The sequence below is a fragment of the Lepus europaeus genome, chromosome 6 (assembly GCF_033115175.1).
Source record: "Lepus europaeus isolate LE1 chromosome 6, mLepTim1.pri, whole genome shotgun sequence".
Classification (NCBI taxonomy): Eukaryota; Metazoa; Chordata; class Mammalia; order Lagomorpha; family Leporidae; genus Lepus; species Lepus europaeus.
In genome coordinates this window covers 85,277,350-85,296,920 of record NC_084832.1, presented here as the reverse complement: position 1 = coordinate 85,296,920, position 19,571 = coordinate 85,277,350, and the positions used below count along the sequence as shown (strand labels likewise).

At 46.8% G+C, this 19,571-nt stretch overlaps 2 protein-coding genes across 12 annotated transcripts in view; one reads left to right on the top strand and one right to left on the bottom strand.

Annotated features, from left to right (window-relative positions):
• Positions 1-5,098, top strand: part of BID (BH3 interacting domain death agonist) — a 36,268-nt gene extending 31,170 nt beyond the window's left edge. For both annotated transcript variants that reach the window (XM_062194462.1, XM_062194461.1), the window contains exons 4-6: positions 2,033-2,169; positions 2,866-3,078; positions 4,867-5,098. In XM_062194462.1, the coding sequence (XP_062050446.1) occupies positions 2,033-2,169; positions 2,866-3,078; positions 4,867-4,878 (362 nt within the window). In that variant the 3' untranslated portion in view covers positions 4,879-5,098. The remainder of the gene's footprint in view (positions 1-2,032; positions 2,170-2,865; positions 3,079-4,866) is intronic.
• A 2,211-nt stretch (positions 5,099-7,309) lies between these two features.
• BCL2L13 (BCL2 like 13) overlaps positions 7,310-19,571 on the bottom strand; it is a 103,962-nt gene continuing 91,700 nt past the window's right edge. For 8 of the 10 annotated variants that reach the window (XM_062194450.1, XM_062194452.1, XM_062194449.1 and 5 more), the window contains one exon: positions 7,310-13,029. In XM_062194450.1, the coding sequence (XP_062050434.1) occupies positions 12,229-13,029 (801 nt within the window). In that variant the 3' untranslated portion in view covers positions 7,310-12,228. The remainder of the gene's footprint in view (positions 13,030-19,571) is intronic. The other 2 variants (XM_062194459.1, XM_062194458.1) reach the window with 2 other exon arrangements.

The following is a 19,571-nucleotide window of genomic DNA, read 5'->3' as shown; positions in this document are numbered from 1 at the left end:
GCGCCTGAACATACGTGGGGGTCAGGGGCACAGTGGAGGCTGTGGCCGCTGTGCTTTCTCTGGGGAGTTCATTCCCTCAGCTGCACACAGATCCTGAGGTCACTGAGCTAGAGGCCTGAGGGGAGGCAGCTCAGGTACACAAGTAGCTGACGCCAGGTAGAGAGGCTGCCAAAGTCAGTGAGGTATGGACCTGAGCCTGGAGCAGTTGCGAGGAGGAGGGGGCACTCTCAGCGCAGCAGGGAATCCTGCCAGAACTGCCAGCACAGCAGTTGAGCTGGGCCTTGGTGGAGGCATGCAGTTTGCTTCTTTGGGAAAACCTGGAAGAGGCAATGGCAATAGCCTAAGCAGAAGCTGGAAGCCGTACAAGCCTAGGACCTGTGAGGTACAGCGAATGGCTGAGTGTGGCAAGGACATTGGAAGAGAAGCATGGAAAGGAAGTCAGCAGTCATTTGACTCTTTCTGTTGCTTTAGAGGAAGCATAGGAAATGTTGCTTTTTAAATTTTTTCTAAAGATCTATTTATTTGAAAGTCAGAGTTAGAGAAAGGAGAGAGAGAGAGAGAGAGAGAAAGATCTTCTATTTGCTGGTTCACTCCCCAATGGCTGCAATGGAGCCAGGATCCAGGAGCTTCATCGGGGTCTTCCACGTGGATGCAGGGGCCCAGGGACTTGGGCCATCTTCTGCTGCTTTCCCAGGCTCATCAGCAGGGAGCTGGATCAAAAGTGGAGCGGCTGGGACTCGAACCAGCACCCATATGGGATGCTGGCATTGTTGATGGTTTCACCTGCTGTACCACAGCATCAGCCTCCTGTTTTTCATTTTTTAAAGATTTGTTTAAAGGCAGAGTTACAGAGAAAGGGAGAGACAGGAGGTGGGGGAGATTTCCATTCACTGGTTCGTTCTCCCAAATGTCCGCCATGGCCAGGGCTGAGCCAAGCTGAAGCCAGGAACCTAGAACTCCCTCTGGGTCTCCAGATGTCGATGCAGGGGTCCAAGTACTTGGGCATCTTTTGCTGCTTTCCTAGGTGCATTAGCAAGGAACTGGATTGGGAAGTGTAGTAGCCAGGACTTGAACCAGCACCCATATGGGATGCCAGCATTGTAGGAAGTGGCTTAACCTGCTGCACTACCATGCTGGCCTAGCTTTTTCTTTCTTTCTTTCTTTTTTAAAATATAATATAGCTATTTGAGAGGCAGAGAGACAGAATTTCCATCTGCTGGTTTGCTCCCCAAATGCTCAAAGTAGACTCCAGTTGGGGCTGAAGTTGGGAGCCAGGAACTCAACCCAGGTCTCCCTGGAGGTGACAGGAGCTCAGACACTTGAGCTATCAATTGCAGCCTCCCAGGGTCTGCATTAGTAGGAAGCTGGAGTCAAGAACTGGAGCCAGGAGTTGAACCCAGGTACACCAGTGTGCATCTTAACCACCAGGCCAAATGCCTGCCCCCAAGGGTTTTGAGTAGAGAAGTGATACCCTATCAGTACTACCTGTACCATGGTCGGGACCACAGAAGGGCGAATGAGCCTGCGGCTGAGGGAGCCCAGCAGATGTCACTGGAGAGTTCCTGTTACAAAAGCAGGAGCTGGTTACACAAGGCCTTAGGGTGCCCGTGAAGATGTGGGGTTTTGCTGGCAGAAGAAGTACACTCCATGGCCACCCTGGGAGGAAGGGCACGATGCATGGTCCCAGGCGGGGCCTCTGCTGGCACTAAGGTGGACGTCTGTTAGATTCAAGGGTCTGAAACTGGCAGCTGTGAGGATTACAGCCAGGTTTACTCCTCAGGGGCCCAAGTTATGAATGCCCAGTGCTGTCTGCCAGCAGCTGTTGGGCCTGTGTTTGGAGGGAGGCTTACATCTCTCGCCAGTCTTCTGCTCAGGCCTTTCCCTGGACCCCAGCCCCATGGCTGGTCTCCAAGTCTTCCCATCAGGCTCTCTGGGAGACCCGGAGCCAGCCGTGTGGGGTGGGCTGGGCTGGGAGGAGGTGTGCACCAGGGCCTGTCTAAATCGTCTCTTTTTCTGCTGCCTGAACACTCAGGTTCAGAGAGCCAAGAAGAGGTCATCAGGAACATTGCCAGGCGTCTCGCCCAAATCGGGGACAGGATGGACCACCACATCCAGCCAGAGCTGCTGAACAACCTGGTGGTGGAGTTTGTGAATGACCACTCGGAGGAGGTGAGCAAGGGGAGAAAACCCATGCTGGCCTCTATCTCCTTGGCTGTCAGGTGATCCAACAGCAGCTGGTCCAGTGCCTGGCAAAGTGACTCAGCTCACTACTGTCAGACCTGGCACTTTGAGAGAGGAAGTGGAGTCCCAGCATGGCTTTCTGTCTGTCAGAATTGTTGAGATGTAGGGAAGCTGAATGTTAAATCATCCAAGAGAGTTTAGGGATAAAAACCTCCAAAAAGAATGAACTACATGTGACTTCCAGAAATAACTGACGCTCCCTTCAGGCTTAGAGAGAACTTTGTCTTTTTAAGATTTATTTATTTATTGATAAAGAGTGACACAGAGAGGAGACCTGCAAAATCCTCTGGGTCTGGCCCTGGCAACCACAAGTGGAACTCAAAATTCAATAAATCTATAGCAGGCAGATTTTTTAAGTTCCTAATTTTGTGAGGTCCTCGAATGTAATATAAATATCCAAATGACCCTTGGCAGAAAAAAGGTTCCTGTCCCTGCTGTAGTGTCTGCTGGTGAATGCGTTTATTGGGTGGTAACCTCTCCTCCCAGGGGTGATCTGGGCTCCCCTCTGCATTTCTCCCCTAGTTGTGTCCCTTGGAAATGCTTCTGTGTGCTGTGCGCTGGGGACTGGAGTTCCTTTAGGAGGGAAGGGTATTGGCAAACTAGGTGGTGTGTGGCCCTCCACAGGACAGAAGGAGGCGGCTGGCGTCGGCCGTGGAGCAAGCAATGGAAACTTGGCCTGCAGACATGGAGAGGGAGAAGGCTGCACTGATGTTGACCATGCTGCTGGCCAAGAAGCTAGCCGAGCATACGCCGTCCTTGCTGCGCGCTGCCTTCCGTGCAGCAGTGACCCTGATTAACCAGGACCTGCTCGCCTACGTGAGGAACTTAGCTGGAAATGTAAGAACTGGTTCATGGCAGCTCCTTGCCATTTCGTGGAGTCTCCTGGCTTCTGCCCCTGCCTCTGCCCTCTCCCACACTCACACGGCTCAGGTCTAGAAACCTGCTGGAGCACCTGGACAATGATCCTTCCACATGCCTCTCCCCGGGCTCCTTGAGGGATGCTGTCCCAGGCCTCTTCCTGCCCAGGTAGAGCTGTGTGGTCTTGCTCTGTGGTGCAGGTGTTAGTGGACAGCTGCTGTCCATCTGAGCTTTATCAGCCTTATTTGTAATGGGGTAGACATGTAGAGCTAGGAAAGCAGGTGGCTGGATGGACCACACTGAGCCTCATAGGCTGCTTGCAGCTTTACCTGTCACGAGAATGAGTGTAATTCCAATTCTTTTCTTTTTTTTTAATTTTTTTATTCATTTGAAAGGCAGAGAGACAACAGAGAAATCATGCATCTGCTGGAATGTTCCCCCAAATGACCACAACAGGGGCTGAGCCACACTGAAGCTGGAACTTCATCCAGGTCTCCCACATGGGTGATAGGGACCCAAATACTTGCGCCATCACCTTCTACTTCCAGGATCTACATTAGCAGGAAGCTGGAAGTGGAAGTGGAACTGGGACTCGAAGCCCTGATACTCAGATAATGGGATGCAGGCTCTCAAGAAGAATCTTAACTACTGTACCAGATTATTTAAAAATCATGATGTGGGGCCAGTGCCATGGTGCAGTAGGTTAAGCCCCCGCTTGTAGCACCAGCATACCATATGGATACCAATTTGAATCCCGGCTGCTCCACTTTTGATCCAGCTCTCTGCTAATGCACCCAGGAAAGCAGCAGAAGATGGCGCAAGTGCTTGGGCCCCAGCACCCATGTGGGAGACCCAGATGAAGCTACTGGCTCCTGGCTTTGGATGTGCCCAATTGCAGCCGTTGTGGCCATCTGAGGAATGAACCAGCAGATGGAAGACCTCTCTCTCTCTGTCTCTGTCTCTTCCTTTCTAACTCTGCTCTCAAATAAATAAAATAAATTTAAAAACATGATGGTAAAGGGGGAAGGACTCTGCAGTCTTCATAGTGGTGGGTGTTTGGCACAGTCACTACTGTGCTGCGTGGGACACCTGCAACCGTATCAAAGTGCCAGAGTTCAAGTGCCAGCTCCCCTCCCAACTCCAGTGTCCTGTCAACGCATACCCTGAGAAGAGCGGTAATGGCCTAAGTGGTTGGGTCCCTGCCACTCACATGGAGACCCAGATGGAGTTCCTGATATCTGGCTTCATCCCAGGGAGTGAGCCAGTGAGCAGGAACTTGGTCTCTCTACCTTTCAAATAAAATAGATAAATAGCTAGCGTCTAGCCCTCTTAATGTGTACTGATAAGCCTTGAGCACTTTCGCTGCTTGCAGGAGGGTGAATGTAAATTGTGAACCAGGTGAAAAACCAAGCTGAACTGCAGGAAGGAGAGCAGGTTGAGGAAGTCCTGAGCAGGACAGCACCAACAGCCATGTGAGGGAGGAGGCAGAGAGCAGGGTCCCAGCAGTCTGCATTCACAGCTTATTTACCAGATCCTTAGGTCGGAGACAGGCTTGAATCCTCAGACCCACTAAGCTGCCTTGGCGCCGAGAAGGCCTGTTTGTACAGCTGCTCCCTCTCAGCAAAGCGTAGATGCAGGGATGGGTCAGAGTTGTAGGACCCAGAGGGAACCCCAGCTTCACCCCGCAGCACCAGGGTCCTTAAGCACCGAATCCTTGCTTGTGAATAAGTCTGGCTCATTCTGACGACTCTTCCTTTCCTGTTCTAGGGCATGGAGTGAATGGATGGCCACAGAAGCAAGACTGGTTACAACCTGATACCCGGACAGCAGGAGAGCTGCCTCCTGGGGAACAGGAGCGTGGCCCTATGAACTAAGTTCTTCAGAAGACAGGACCTGGATTGTAGCTATTTATTTCTTAATATTTTCAAGGAGATGTTTTAAGCTAGTGATCCATTAGGCAATTTCTACATGAATATACTTGAATGAAAATGTCAACTTACACACGTTTGAGTGGATTTCATACCATCTCCTAAACCTACATGTTGTGCCTTATTTCAGATGTACAAGTCACTACTTGAAAATTATATGTAAAAGCAGGTTATAAGGCAGAAAAAAAATATAAATCACAATTTTTTATAAAAAGACTTTATTATAAAGTACAACCTTGGGTGTGGTCATTAACAGCAGTGTCATGTTTGAGAGAAGAAATGCAAGATCTCTTCCACATGAAAACATCCTGTCAGAGTAGAAAGCGTCTTCATACTGGGAAGTGATATTCTTCCTGTTACACCTTGCTCAATGGGGAACTTGTCCTCCACATGGAGATGTCTGGCTTTTTCAATAGGATTTTCAAGTCAAGAAGACAACCCTAGGCAATTAAAAATATATGGAGGTGGGTTGCAGACCCAACCAACCACTGTTTTCAAAACCAAGTCACTACAACGCATCCTTTTCTCTTCCCAAGAAGTCAGAGCTTTGACAGAATTCTCAGCTGATGGCTTGCCAGAAGCTGCTGTGTACACTTCATGGAAGATTTTTGTCTTCCCTCAGCTCATCCATGCAAAGAAGTCAATCAGAGAGCACAGGTTTCCAGCCAGAAAGGATGGAGGAGCAGTTAAGAGGCCTAAACTTCGGCCACTGAAGTGATCCCCCTTCCTAGGGGCACACTCAAAACACGAGACTAGAACCTACAGGGGAATGCTTAGGGTTAGAAACAGTGCTCAAGGCGTGCTGACCCCAGCCACCAGCCGTCTCCAGTATGCAGTGTGGCAGTGTGACAGTGGGTGCTAGCAAGAGTGATACAGCACTAATATTAGCAAGACCTCCTGTTAGCAAAACACTGTTCTCCTCTATAAGTTTAAATTCAACTGGAAAGGGGCCAGCTTTGTAGTGTTCAGCTGCCACTTGCAATGTCTGCAAGGTTCCTGTTGCTCTGCTGCTGATCCAGTTTCCTGCTAATGCACCAGGGAAGGCAGTAGATGATGGCCCAAGTACTTGGGTCCCTGCCACCCATGTGGGAGACCTGGATTTCCTGGCTCTGGGCTTCAGCCTGGCTTAGCCTGAGCTCTTGCAGCCATTTGAGAAGTGAACCAGTGGATGGGAGATTCCCACTCGCTGTCATTTTGCCTTTCAAATAGATAATCTTAAAAAAAAATGCTCAGCAAAGAAAAAAACGTCTATATTCATTGGAAAAGAAAAACAGGTCTACCTCAGTCCACACCACAGTATGGCCGGGTCTCAATCTGAAGTGGGTAAAGATTACAAATACTAAAAGCAAATAGGTATCGTACAGAATGAAGGCAACTTGTAAATAAATCCGTTAAGCTATTTGGAATGTTTTTGGAGTGAACTTTTTTAAAAAAGGTTCCTGTCACAATGGAAGGTGTGAGTCGCATGTAACAAACTCGTCCATATGAGTGGCATTCAGGTTCCTACTAGGGGAAGGGAGGTGTTTTCTTTTAAAAGGAGTTTAAATACAGTAGTCAGATCTAAACTAGTGGGTATCAAGCAACAAATAATCCCAGACTCTTTTTACAATGCTTTCACAGAATCTTGATTTGCAGCTGTCTGGCCCAAATAAGTAGGCCACCATTTGAATACAGCTTTTAACTGGTTTCCGTATAAATCTTTCCAGACCGAGACTGACATGTTCTTTTGGTTGTAAAGCAAGGTTGCCAGCCCTTCCCCACAGCCGACATGATAAAGATCTCACAGCATCAGAAACCAATGTTCTAATCTTGAGTACTCAGCCCTGACTCGGGTGCACCTCAGGTGTTGGGGGATTTTGCCCTTGTAATGCGATCTTGTGGATGTAACTGAGAGGTGACTTGAATTCAGAGAATATGTTTTTCGTTTTCTTAAATACTGGAAAGAAGCAATGGGCACTCCTTTGTGGAAGGCTGGCATATGTGAAAGTGAGGTGGAAAAGCTGGTGCACTCAGAAGGGGAGATGGTCCCTGACTCTGCCCAGGCCCCAGCATGCACTGCTGAGATGCTCAAGGCTGCCTTCAGCGCCACAGCACACAGCCTGGCCTTGTTTCCCAGCTCCACTAGCTGTGCAGACTGGAACTAGAATGCAGAGTAAGTGTCCTTTGAGTGTTAGGACCCTGTCAGCAGATCCTGGAGTCAAGGCAGCCCACTCATGTAGACAAATTTTCAGAAATGATGCCCCATGTGTCAAGGTCCCCATATAAATACAAAGGTGAGTCTGTTGGTTTTCTGCAAGTCTCACTTTATTGCAACCTCTAATGTGTTCTTCCCAACACATGGCTTCTGACAGAAAGCACAATTCATAGGTTTGAGTGTTTTCCTTTCCCCTGGTGACCAGCAATCAGTCAGAAGAGTCCACAGTAACAAACCGAGCAAATCAGAGCTGCAGCTAGGACGCCTAAAGGGACTCCATACAGGGAAGGGCAAAATGCTGCTTAAGCAAAATGCTTGTGTTAACTACCAAAAGTACCATTTGATTCCAGTATTTCTGAAGAGATGAGAGCATTAGAAACAATAAATTTGAGTTTACTCAAGGAATAAAGTAGGAAGAGGCACTTTTAATCTGAAGGGGAAAAGAAATGGAAACAGCAGGAAACTGCAGGTCTAGGGAGAAGTAGGTTCTTTCTGTTCCTTTGGTGCTGTCCAGTGACCACGTGTGCAACTCTGACACCTTCCTTTGTTGAAAGTTGCCAGAGCCCACTGAGTTATTCCAGACTCTGACAGGGAAACTCCACCCCAACTTCCTGTCCCTAGGGACAGAGGAGAGTAATTTTAAAAGGTCAACTTTTGTTCTAAGTAATGTATCTGTTAACCAATTTCTTCTAGTGATGCAAAGAATACCCACTGAAGTGAACAGTTTCACTATAAAATTTCCCCTTAGGAGAGGGGAGAACAGGGGTAAGAACCTTCTGGACCCAGCTGCTACTTTTTAGCTTGTGACAAGGCCTTGCAAATATCCCTGAGAACAATTCCAACCTGAGCGCACAGTGAAGCAGCGTTCTGGCCAGGGTTCTGGTAGTGTAAACAAACATGAGACGACCCTGCTGGTTTCCACACAGGGAGCATGGCAAGCTGGGCTGAGGCTCAGAAGTCTCGTGCAGAAAGGAAGACGGGATGTATTAATTTAGTAACACTGCAGTTCCCCATTCTGTGCAGCTCTCTATAAACAAGGTGATCACAGAATAGTGACAGAATCCCACTGTTTGTGATCTGGAGCCAATGTTCTGTAACCAGGGTTGTAGGTGCTTTGGCATGTGGTCCAGGTGTTTCACTGGGAGGACCCCTCTGGCAACTTCTGAGAAAGCTGAGCCTGTGCCCTGGCCACCTCCCTGAGCAGGTGGCCTCCAAGTGTCAAGAGGTTAAGCAATGCCTACAGGTGCTTCCCTCTCCACATCCCCACCCAGGCTGATGGCACAAGCAGGGCAAAAGGAAAACTAGGAAAAAGGAAAGAGAGAAAAATGTGTCATGGTGCTGCCTCCACCTGCCTCGTTTACACATGGTATCAGATTGCCTGACCTTGTTTAAGAGCAGAAATACTTAGGGCACTAACCAAGCATCAGCCATGACTGTCGGGACCTCTGTGGATACAGAAGATACTTGGTGCAGCTGCATGTTGGCTCAGCCCTGGACATAAGCTTCACTCTTGACTCCTGTAACAGGTCAGGCTGGATATTAGCTTAGGTAGTTGCTTTGCAGAATTACAGCAAGACTCACCTTCCTGCAGGGTGCATAGTGTGGTAAGCAGTGCCTGTGCCCCTCCCCCCACCCTCTTGCAGGAATCAGGGGCACAACCATTGTAGGGAGCCTGCCAATACTGCGCTGCAAGGTCATGACGATGGTAAAAACCAGAAAAGGTACTAGGACTTGGAGTCAGAAATATGCAGATCATTGCCTCTTGTGTGCTAGAAGACTTTAGAGGTTAACTAGGTCCCAGTCAGGTTTGTGTTGTTTGTACTCACAAGCTGAGGAAATCAGCTGTTAACCCTGCAGGTGTGGTAAGGTGTGTGAGGGCACAGGGATGACCTCTGCACACTTTAAATGCTCAATGGAGTGCCAAGATGAGTGTCCCACACAAAAGTGTGTGTGCGGAAAGCACACTCTACCAGGGGTGTAAACTGACCTCAGCTGGGAGGTTGTCACGGACGCAAGTCCTCTCCCCCAGAGATAAGGAGACATTTTTCTGGCATCCAGTGTGTTGCTGAGACTTTACATGAGACAATGCTTGTGAGGGGATTATGTCAGGGGCTGTAAGAAAATTAGTGATTGGCCTCTAGGTAAACACAGTCACCTCACATCCTCTGAAAGATGAGTTTTCAAAGACTTAAGAAGTTAGGAGAAAGAATAGAAGGGAACAACTGTCTTCCCTATAAAAACCTTTTATTTCTTAAAAAAAATCTCTTAAAATGATTCAAAAATTCAAATGTCAGGTTTTCAAATGACTGCCCACATGTCTGCCACACCTTTAGGGGAAGAGGCAGGGAGCAGGCGCAGCTGTTCTTTCAGGGAATTGGCACAAAGGCTTATAGGACACTGCTGCAGTTCAGAAAACCATGCTGCTGGTTCATCGTTTGAGATGGTACAGAAGCACAGGCAAGAGGATGCATCAAGGGTGCCTCTGGGTGAGGACTGCACAGACACTTCTTTATCTAGAAAGTTCTCAAAAGAGCAATGATCACAAGAGTCTCTTAAGGCACACTGTAGGTACGGATGCACGCCTGAGGGCATAAACTAGTGCTCATAATTCTCGGATTTTTCAAGAAACCTCTACTGGCTTTCTGCTAAGTGACCAGAAACCCTTATCCCGGCAAGTTGGATTTAACTCCGAGTCCTTCCTTTACCTTGGACTCAGGTGTTATGTAAGTTGGGGAGCAGGAAGGACCGGCTCCCTACTATAAGCCCCTCAAAAAGAGGAGGAGCATCTGGATAAATAAATCTTCTTAATGTAATAGTGAAAAACGCAAGCTTCTGGAAGGCCACTCCTCTGCTGGCAGAGGGAGAAGGAAAGAAAGTGGAGAAAGCATGGGAACTAACAAGCATTCAAGGGGCAGAAGGCAGCAGAAAGAATGTCAACCAGCACAACACAGCTGGCCAGGTACTTCAGGTTAACGTTCAGCGAATGGGAATTTGTGTGCATTCACATCACTGTTACACTTGCCCCTGATGTCCTGGGGTGAAACACAGGCATGGGTGTTCTAGGCCAAGGGCTTCAATCACTGCTCAAATCTGCTCTGGTCACTGGGTATGAGATCCAGAGTTAAAACGTGTTAACCCTGGAAGAGAAGATCTTATGAAAGAGAGACTCACCAGTCTCTCAAACCTACACAAACAGGAACACAGCAATTAGAAAACAGAAAACTCCAATGCCCCTGTCAGCGCTGTGGAGAAGGCTGTCCCCACACTGATCCTGCCTGCCCCTCACCTGCAGCTATGCTAACAAAGGTGCAACAAGATCCTCAGAACACCACTAAGTGGGCCACCAAGTTTCAGATCACAAGGACACAGGACTTGATAAAGCTGTGCAAGACAAACAAACATATCCTCAGACCTTTTCTTGAACATTTTTAAAAAATGTAATACTTTAGGGAGAAGGTTTTATTTTAAAAAATAAGTTTCAAAAAGCACATTGAAAGCATTGGGTTTTGGTGGTAAGGGTAGATAAAGTAATTTTATTATAAATTTCAGGCTCTAAAAAGTAATGTGTTACATTTACTAAGTAAATCTGAAGTGACCTTTTTAAAAAAAACCACTCGTGCTCTGCACAGTGACACAGTGACCCTCAGCCACGCGAGGGTGCAGTTCCTCCCCTACTGTAGGGATGGGATGGGCCAGTTGAAAGAAAATGCCGCTGACTCTCCGCTGTCAGAGACTGCTGTGTTGGGCACCCCTGGCATCTGTGCTGTGCTAAGTCCAGGCAGAGAAGCCTCCATTCTGGACTCTGGAAGTCGAGTGTGAATCTCAAGGTGGCCTCTGTCTTGAAACTCAAGCCTCTTTTGTCTTTTACCTTTGATACTTAAATGTTAAGATGATATCTGCCATTTTATCTCAATGATATTATATTTAGTAAGACTTGAAATTCAACTGGGTCTGTGAGCCCCAGGTGGCAAGAGACCCACCAAAAGGTGGAGGAGCAGGAACAAGACTGAGGTCAGCCATGGGGGGCACATACCAACCCAGGGCACAGAAACAGCAGATGCTATTAGGAAGCACCCACAGGCAAGGGGGTGACACTGACTCAAAGGCTGGAAGCTACCCAGATAGGTCACCTAGGCCATCCTTCTGCCTCTACACAAGACAGATGTTTCTCTGGCCAGTCACCTGCACTGCACTCACAGGTTAGGGAGCCCCAGGTCTCATGTTACTCTATATTGACTTATTTTGTAAAAGATTCCTAAAGGCAACATCTCTACAAGGTGGAGGTGGAGGAAGCCTTGGGGAAGTGGCAAGTCTGGGCAGAAGCACAGAGCACTCTCCCATGTGGTCTGAGAAGGGACCTGAGAGATGGCGGAGACGGGAGGGGAGCCCACTCCCCATGAAGGGACAGGAAGAGGGGAGAGAGCAAGAGTCAGAGGTGGCTGGCTGCACACACAGCCTGGCCACCAGGACAGATGAGATCCCAGCAGAGGAATTACTGCCTAGTGGAGTGACAGCAAACCCTCCTGGCTGGGACTTCCATCTTAGATGTTCCCACTCACACACACCCCCCACCAATAACACACTGGCTCTCCATGGGGGACTGCCCACAGCAGGCACTTGGCAACCTCTCAGACCGCTTCAGCCGTCACCTTAGGAAGTGGGGTGCTACTGCATCTGCAGAGGCCAAGATGTTGCTAAACATCCTAGGATGTACAGGACAGCCTCCTCCTACAGGGAATTATCAAAATGTCAATGACGGCAAAGTGGAGAAACTCCATTCTAGAGGGAGCTCTGTACTTGTGTAATTCTGAATCTAACATGAGACAAGGCCCTTGGAATTCACAGATGACCATGAACACCCTCGACCTCAAGCCCTACTGTGTGGATCAACCCACTGCCATGTTGAGCAGAAAACCCCAATTATCCCCAAGTGTTCCACAAACACCCATTCAGCTGCTGGCAGTTCAAATCCAGCAAACATAGCGTCTTCTTCCTCTTTTGGAGAATCTATTTCTTCCGCAGAGCCAATGCCACCCCAACGGCCACTGCCAGGATAGCAGCAGCAGCAGCCCCTCCAAACAGCAGGATGAACTTGCCCTCACACAGTGGGACGGCCTTTGCACCTCCAGTGGGGGAGGGCTCTTCTGGAAGGCTCTCTTTGCTCACATGTGACTCCTCTCCTCTCTGCGGTGTTGATGCAGATTTCAGTGCAGGGGTCACCACCTGCTCTACTTCAGGAGGTTCCACTGCTGCTGCTTTCACTTCTTCTTCATCAAGTTCTACAAACAAAGATGTGGCAGGGCTGGTTTCCTCTACTGCAGTCATCTCTGGGCCAGATTCCCTCGTCTCCAGAAAGGAAGTGGCAGTGACATGTGGGAGCAAGGGAGCTGGAGCTGTAGGGAAGGCCTCATGCAGCTCCCTGGGTGGCACAGGAGCCACAGCGCCCTCTTCCACACTCTCAGGTATTTCTTCTTTCTCCACATGCACAATGTCAGAATTTGAAGAGTTGTTCTCGCTCTTCTCGCCAGCTTCATTGCTGTCTAAGCTCTTGACTTCTTCAGGATCCATGGCTATCTGCTGCCAGGACTCAGGACCTAGGGACACCGGCAGGCTTTCTGTGTGCCAACTCTGGCTGGCCGACAGGGAGGCAGGTAAGCTCTCCGACTGCCACGAAGTGGTCACAGTTGGAGACTCTGGGGGACTGACTTGTGCAGAGTTGTCACTGGGCAAGATGTAAATGTCATTGCTGTCCTCTGCAATGACTCCAGGATATTCCTCCTCCTCAGACTCAAGATTAAATACAGTGCCCTAGAAAAGAAGGAGAGTCAATATAAAGGAGGGTAAACATTTGTTCTTTAAATTCTTATTGATTTGGGAGGCAGAGAGAGAGAGAACGAGCGAGCAAGCTCCCATTGGCTGGTTCACTTCCCAAGTGCCTGCAATAGCTGGAGCTGGGCCAGGGCTAAAGCCAGGAATCCAATTACTGAGCCATCAATGCTGCTTCCCAGCGTCTGTATTAGCAAGAAGCTGGAGTCAGGTGCCAGAGCTGAGAATTAAACCCAAGTTACTCTGATATGGGATGTGGGTATCTTAACTGCTAGCTAAATAACCACCCCAAATAATGGTACACATTTTAAAAATAAATGTCTATCTGGAAAAAAATTCTTTGCTAAAGTCCTAAGAATAAATATAGTGTTTAAGCCTACAGAATTTCTGAACTGATTTCATTTATTCGTAGGCCAATGTAGAGTAGGAATTTTTGACAGTCTTCTGACCAGTTTCCTTGAAACTAAAAAAGTTCAGTTAATTTACATCCAATGTGATTAATATATATCCAAATTCAAAACAAAGGCAAGATCCTGGGTTCAAGAAATTCATCACTAAGCAGGGTATAACAAGGCTATGCTACAAACTGCAATTAACTGTGCAAGTGGGAAAATGACTCCTGTTAGTGGAAGTTGGGGAAGGTGGTATGCTCACAGTTATAGGGGAACTAGCCTTTAATACTGGACACCTGAAGAATAGTAAGAAGGTGGCAGGTGCAGGCCACACAGAAGACACAACACTGAGAGAGCAGCAAGCAGCCCAATTTAATTGGTATACAGTGTATACGAAGAACAAAAAGATCCCTGAGGACAGGAACCTGCAAGATGCTGAATGATGGAGAGCTAAGAAAGATGGGCTTTATTTAATAGGCAATGGTTAGTCACTGAAGTCTCTCAGGTACAAAGTTACTGACAGCCCTACCAGAATGGACAGCCTTCAGAAGCACTTCCTTCTTCAGCAGGATATCAGCAAAAAAAGGGCCAGTGGGCCGGCACTGCAGCTCAATAGGCTAATCCTCTGCCTTGCGGCGCCAGCACACTGGGTTTTAGTCCCAGTTGGGGCACTGGATTCTGTCCCGGTTGCTCCTCTTCCAGTCCAGCTCTCTGCTATGGCCTGGGAAGGCAGTGGAGGATGGCCCAAGTCCTTGGGCCCTACACCCACATGGGAGACCAGGAGAAACACCTGGCTCTTGGCTTCGGATCAGCGCGGTGCACTGGCCGCAGCAGCCATTGAGGGGTGAACCAACGTAAAAGGAAGACCTTTCTCTCTCTCTCTCATGTTAACTCTGCCTGTTAAAAAAAAAGACGGGCCAGTGGAGTGTCATTACAAAAAGGCCAGACAATTTCAGGCATGGAAAGCCAAGACACTGTGGCAAAAAATCTTCCACATGAAGGATCTCTGTGAGTGCGACCTCGATGGAAAGAAGTGGCCATCAAAGAAGGAGGTACTTTTCTCTATAGGGAGGAGAGAAATTCCACTTTTCTTATGGCCTTGTCCAAATACTGATTGAGTTTGTGGACTCAAAAGGCTCCCATTGCTTAAGCAGCTCATGTCAAGAGCCTCGGTGGTCACTGACGTTACACATAAGAGAGCTAATTGTTAAATTAACAATAAGGAGCTACTGTGCACCAACTCTCCATGCAGGACCTCTGTCCTCAATGAGTTGTATTATGAGAGTTAACTGTAAAATTAGTTCTCAGTTTGTGTGTGTGTGTGTATCCGTGCACATGCTCTGGATCAGAATTAGAGCGCCCAAATGGGATGCCGGCACTGCAGGTGGCAACTTTACCCGCTATACTAATGTGCTGGCCCCTAATAATTTTATTCTTCAACCAAGACAAAAAACTTTCTGTATATATCAAGAATCTAATATAAATCAGGAGTCCCTCTTTAAAAAAAATACAGAGGGGCTGGTGCTGTGGTATAGCGGGTTAAGCTGCAATCTGCAGTGCCGGCATCCCATATGGGTGCTGGTTTGGACCCGGCTGCTCCATTTCCAATCCAGCACCCTGCTATGGCCTGGGAAAGCAGTGGAAGATGGCTCAAGCCCTTGGGCTCCTGGCTCCAGATAGGTGCAGCTCCAGCCACTGGGGCCATGTAGGGAGTGAACTGTGGATGGAAGACCTCTCTTGCTCTGCTTCTGCCTCTCTGTAACTCTCCCTTTCAAATAAGGGAGGGAGGGAGGAAAGACAAAGAAGCAAATCACATAATCATGATCTCAGCATCCTACCACCTCATGCACCCCATGGGAGACCAGGAGAAACACCTGGCTCCTGCCTTCGGATCAGTGCGGTGCACCGGCCGCAGCACGCTGGCTGCGGTGGCCATTGGAGGGTGAACCAATGGCAAAGGAAGACCTTTCTCTCTGTCTCTCTCTCTCACTGTCCACTCTGCCTGTCAAAAAAAAAAAAAAAAAAAGAAGAAGAAGAGGTGGAGATCCTAAGTCAAAGCTGTCACTGGATCTCAGAATGTAAAAGTGTCAAGGAGTGTCATAAGCATTATTTTTAACATGAAAGGTTTAGAAATAGCCTCCAGTACCTTTGGAAAAGGTAAACATACATATGGTTCATACAAATTACTTAATAAAATAGAAATAAGTACATTTTAAAATCTATAGAAGGAACCCCATATTGCATAATACCTCTACACACAAAACTATTATTGAAATCAAAAGTTTCCTAATTAAGGAATTAAGGGATATTTATTGTGTTCATAGTACAGAAAACTGAATATTATAAAGATTCCAATAATTCTCAAATTAACCTACTGTTTCCTACAATCTCAGATATAAAAATCCTGGGGTTGGCACTGTGGCGCAGTGCAATAAGCCACCAACTGTTATACCGGCACTTCGTATCATAGTGCTGGTTCAAGTCCCAGCTGCTCTGTTTCCAATCCAGCTTCCTGGGTTGCCATGGAAAGCAGCAGAAGATGGCCCAAGTACTTGGCCCTCTGACACCCATGTGGGAGACACAGAAGGAGCTACTGGCTCCTGGCTTCAGCCTGGCTAAGCCTTGGCCACTGTGGCCATTTGGGGAGTGAACCAGCAGACAGATCTCTGTCTCTCTGTCATACTGCTTTTCAAAAAAAAAATAATTTTTTAAAGATTTATTTATTTATTTGCATGTCAGAGTTACACAGAGAGAGGAGAGGCAGAGAGAAAGAGAGAGGTCTTCCATCTGCTGGTTCACTCCTCAATTGGCTGTAACGGCTGGAGCTGCGCTGATCCGAAGCCAGGAACCAGGAGCTTCCTCCGGGTCTCCCACCCACGTGGAAGGGCCCATGTACTTGGGCCATCCTCCACTGCCCTCCCAGGCCATAGCAGAGAGCTGGATTGGAAGTGGAGCAGCTGGGTCTCGAACCAGTGCCCATATGAGATGCCGGTGCTTCAGGCCAGGGCGTTAACCCGCTGAGCCACAGCACTGGCCCAAAAAATAAATATGTTTTAAAAAGATAAAATATCATCAGGTTTTTGTTTCTTATGGAAATTGACAACCTGATTTTGCAATTCACATGGTAATAAGAAGCCAAAAATAAGCCATTCTTCAAAAAATAACAATGTTAAAAGGCTGATGCTATCAAATAGTAAAGACTCATTCCAAAGGTACAGTAATTAAGACAATATGGTAAGACCTTAAAACAGGTAATAAAAGGCTGGCATTGTTGCATAGCCCATTAATCCACATGAGTGTCAATACAAGTCCTGGCTGCTCCACTTTGGATCCAGCTCCCTGCTAATGCACCTGAGACAGCAGTGAAAAATGCTCTAAGTTTTTGGGCTCCTGCATCCATGCAGAAGACCCAGATGAAGCTCCTGGCTCCTAACTTCAGTCTGGCCCAGCCTCAGCTGCTGTGGCCATTTGGGGAGTAAACTGGCAGATGGAATATCTCTCTCTCTCTGTCTCTCCATCTCTCTCTGTAACTCTGCCTTTCAAATAAATAAATAAATAAATCTTAGAAAACAATGTAAATATAAGGCTCTGCTACCTCATGGAAAGGTGAGATTATTGTGGTTGATCTGCATTTCCCTGGTGACTAATGTTAAACATCTTTTTATGTGCTCCTTGGCCATTTGCATGCCTTTGTTGGCACAATGTCTATTCAAATCTTCTGCTCTTTTTAAAATTGAGTTGTCTCATTATTATTGTATTTTAAGAATTTTATTTTTTATTCTCCTTTTTTTTTTTTTTAATTTGACAGGTAGAGTTACAGATAGTGAGAGAGAAAAACAGAGAGAAAGGTTTCCTCCTGTTGGTTCACTCTCCAAATGGCTGCTACGGCCAGCACTGAGCAGATCCAAAGCTAGGAACCAGGTGCTTCTTCCTGGTCTCCCATGCGGTGCAGGGGCACAAGCACCTGGGCCATCCTCCACTGCCTTCCTGGGCCACAGCAGAGAGTTGGACTGGAAGAGGAACAACCGGGACTAGAACCCGGCGCCCATATGGGATGCTGGTGCTGCAGGCGGAGGGTTAACCAAGTGAGCCATGGCATTTTTTTATTCTTAAACGAGATTGCGATATATCTAGACATTAAAATAATCAGTTGTAGAGGGGACCGTGTGCTTGCAACTAGGCTAAGCCTAAAGAAAATGAGGATAAACAAGTTGTCTTGAGAAAAACAGTTCTATGATAGTAAAGAGTAGTGTATGCTAACTAATAATTTTATTTTTAAAAACATCTATTTATTTTTATTTATTTGGCAGAGAGAGAGAGTGCATGCTAGAGAGAGGCAGACAGGCAGACAGAAACAGAGATCTTTCATTCTCCAAGTGCTCTTAACAGTTAGGAATGGGCCAGGAGAACCCAGTTCTCCCACACAGATGACAAAGACCCAATTACTTGAGCCGCTACTGCCTCTCAGGGTCTGAATTAGCAGGAAGCTCAAGTCAGGAGCAGAGCTGGGGCTCGAACCCAGGCACTCTGATATAAAATACAGGCAATCCCAAGCAGCATCCTAATCACTGCACCAAATGCTTATATCTTCATTATTTTATCTTTAAAAATATCTCTGCCATTAGTGCCATTCCTCATATAAATTTCTTTCCCAGACTTCGAACCCCATATGCCTAGAAGAGACCTTTACAGCTATAATCTTATGAGGTTTCATCTCTTTCAAGCTCATTATGTTTTATAAGTATAATAGTGATATAAAACCATATAACATTTCTGGGACCAATATTAATAATGAATGCTACAAAGAGCCCTTCACAGTTAAATGTAGTACAAAAGACAAGATACCACTGATTTCAGACAGCCAGAAGATTCAATACTTGTCCTCATGAAGAACAAGAAGGATCTTCAAAAAGTTCATGGAAATGCATTGTAAAAAATCCATGCATGGATTTCAAACTTTTTTTGTATCAAAATAAACAAGTGCTTATCTCATCTTCTTCCCCTCCCTTTTTTAGACTACTAAGTATTAAACATATCTCAAAATACTTATTCCTAGGTGTATCTTTCAGCAATTTTCTGCTATAACTCTAATATAAGCGATCATTACCTTCCATCAGAACTAATGCAGCTCTTGAGCATCTGAAATCCAAAGTAGAGATGAAAAGTACAAATTTCAACAGTCAGTTAAACCAAAGATCTGAGAGGCATACTGGATTTCTCCCCACCCCACCCCTTTTTTAAAGATTTATTTATTTATTTGAAAGGTAGAGTTGATGAGGGGAGATCTTCCATTCACGGTTCATTCCTAAATGGCCACGACAGATACTGGATACCAACACTGCAGGTAACAGCTTAGCTCACGGCACCACAATGATGGTGGCCCCTCTTCTAACTCTTGAAATAGCTGCTTCTTATTGCCAAAAACGGTACTGCTTATTTAAGTGTTAGTAATAAAACAATCTCTATCTTCAAAGAGTTTAGAATAGAGTTAAAAACCTATTAAGGACACAAACAAAGGGTACTGTATAACATGGAGACAAAATTCTTGGACAATAAAGTAAGGTTTAAAAAAAATTAAAGGAAACGAGACACAGCTGAATCTTTAAGAATAAATGAGTAACAAAAAAAAACAAATCAAAACAAACAAACAAACAAAAAAACACAAAGAAAGATGAGTAAGAAGCTCCAGAAGGGGCTGGTAAACAGCATCCCATATGGGCTCCGGTTTAAGTCTCAGCTGCTCCACTTCAATCCAGCTCCCTGCTAATGTGCCTGGGGAAATAGCAGAAGGTGGCCCAAGTGCTTGGGCCCCTGCACCCATGTGGGAGACCTGGAAAAAGCTCTAGGTTCCTGGCTTCAGCATGGCCCAGCCCTGGTCATTGTGGCCATTAGGAGAGTGAACCAGCAGATGGAAGATTCATTCTCTCTCTCTCCCTTCTCTGTTATTCTGCCTTTTAAATAAATAAAAATCTTTTTAAATTAATTAATTACTTATTATTATTTTTTGACAGGTAGAATCACACAGTGAGAGAGAGAGACAGAGAGAAAGGTCTTCTTTTTTCCATTGGTTCACCCCTCAAGTGGCTGCTATGGCCAGTGTGTTGTGGCCGGCGCGCTGCGCTGATCCGAAGC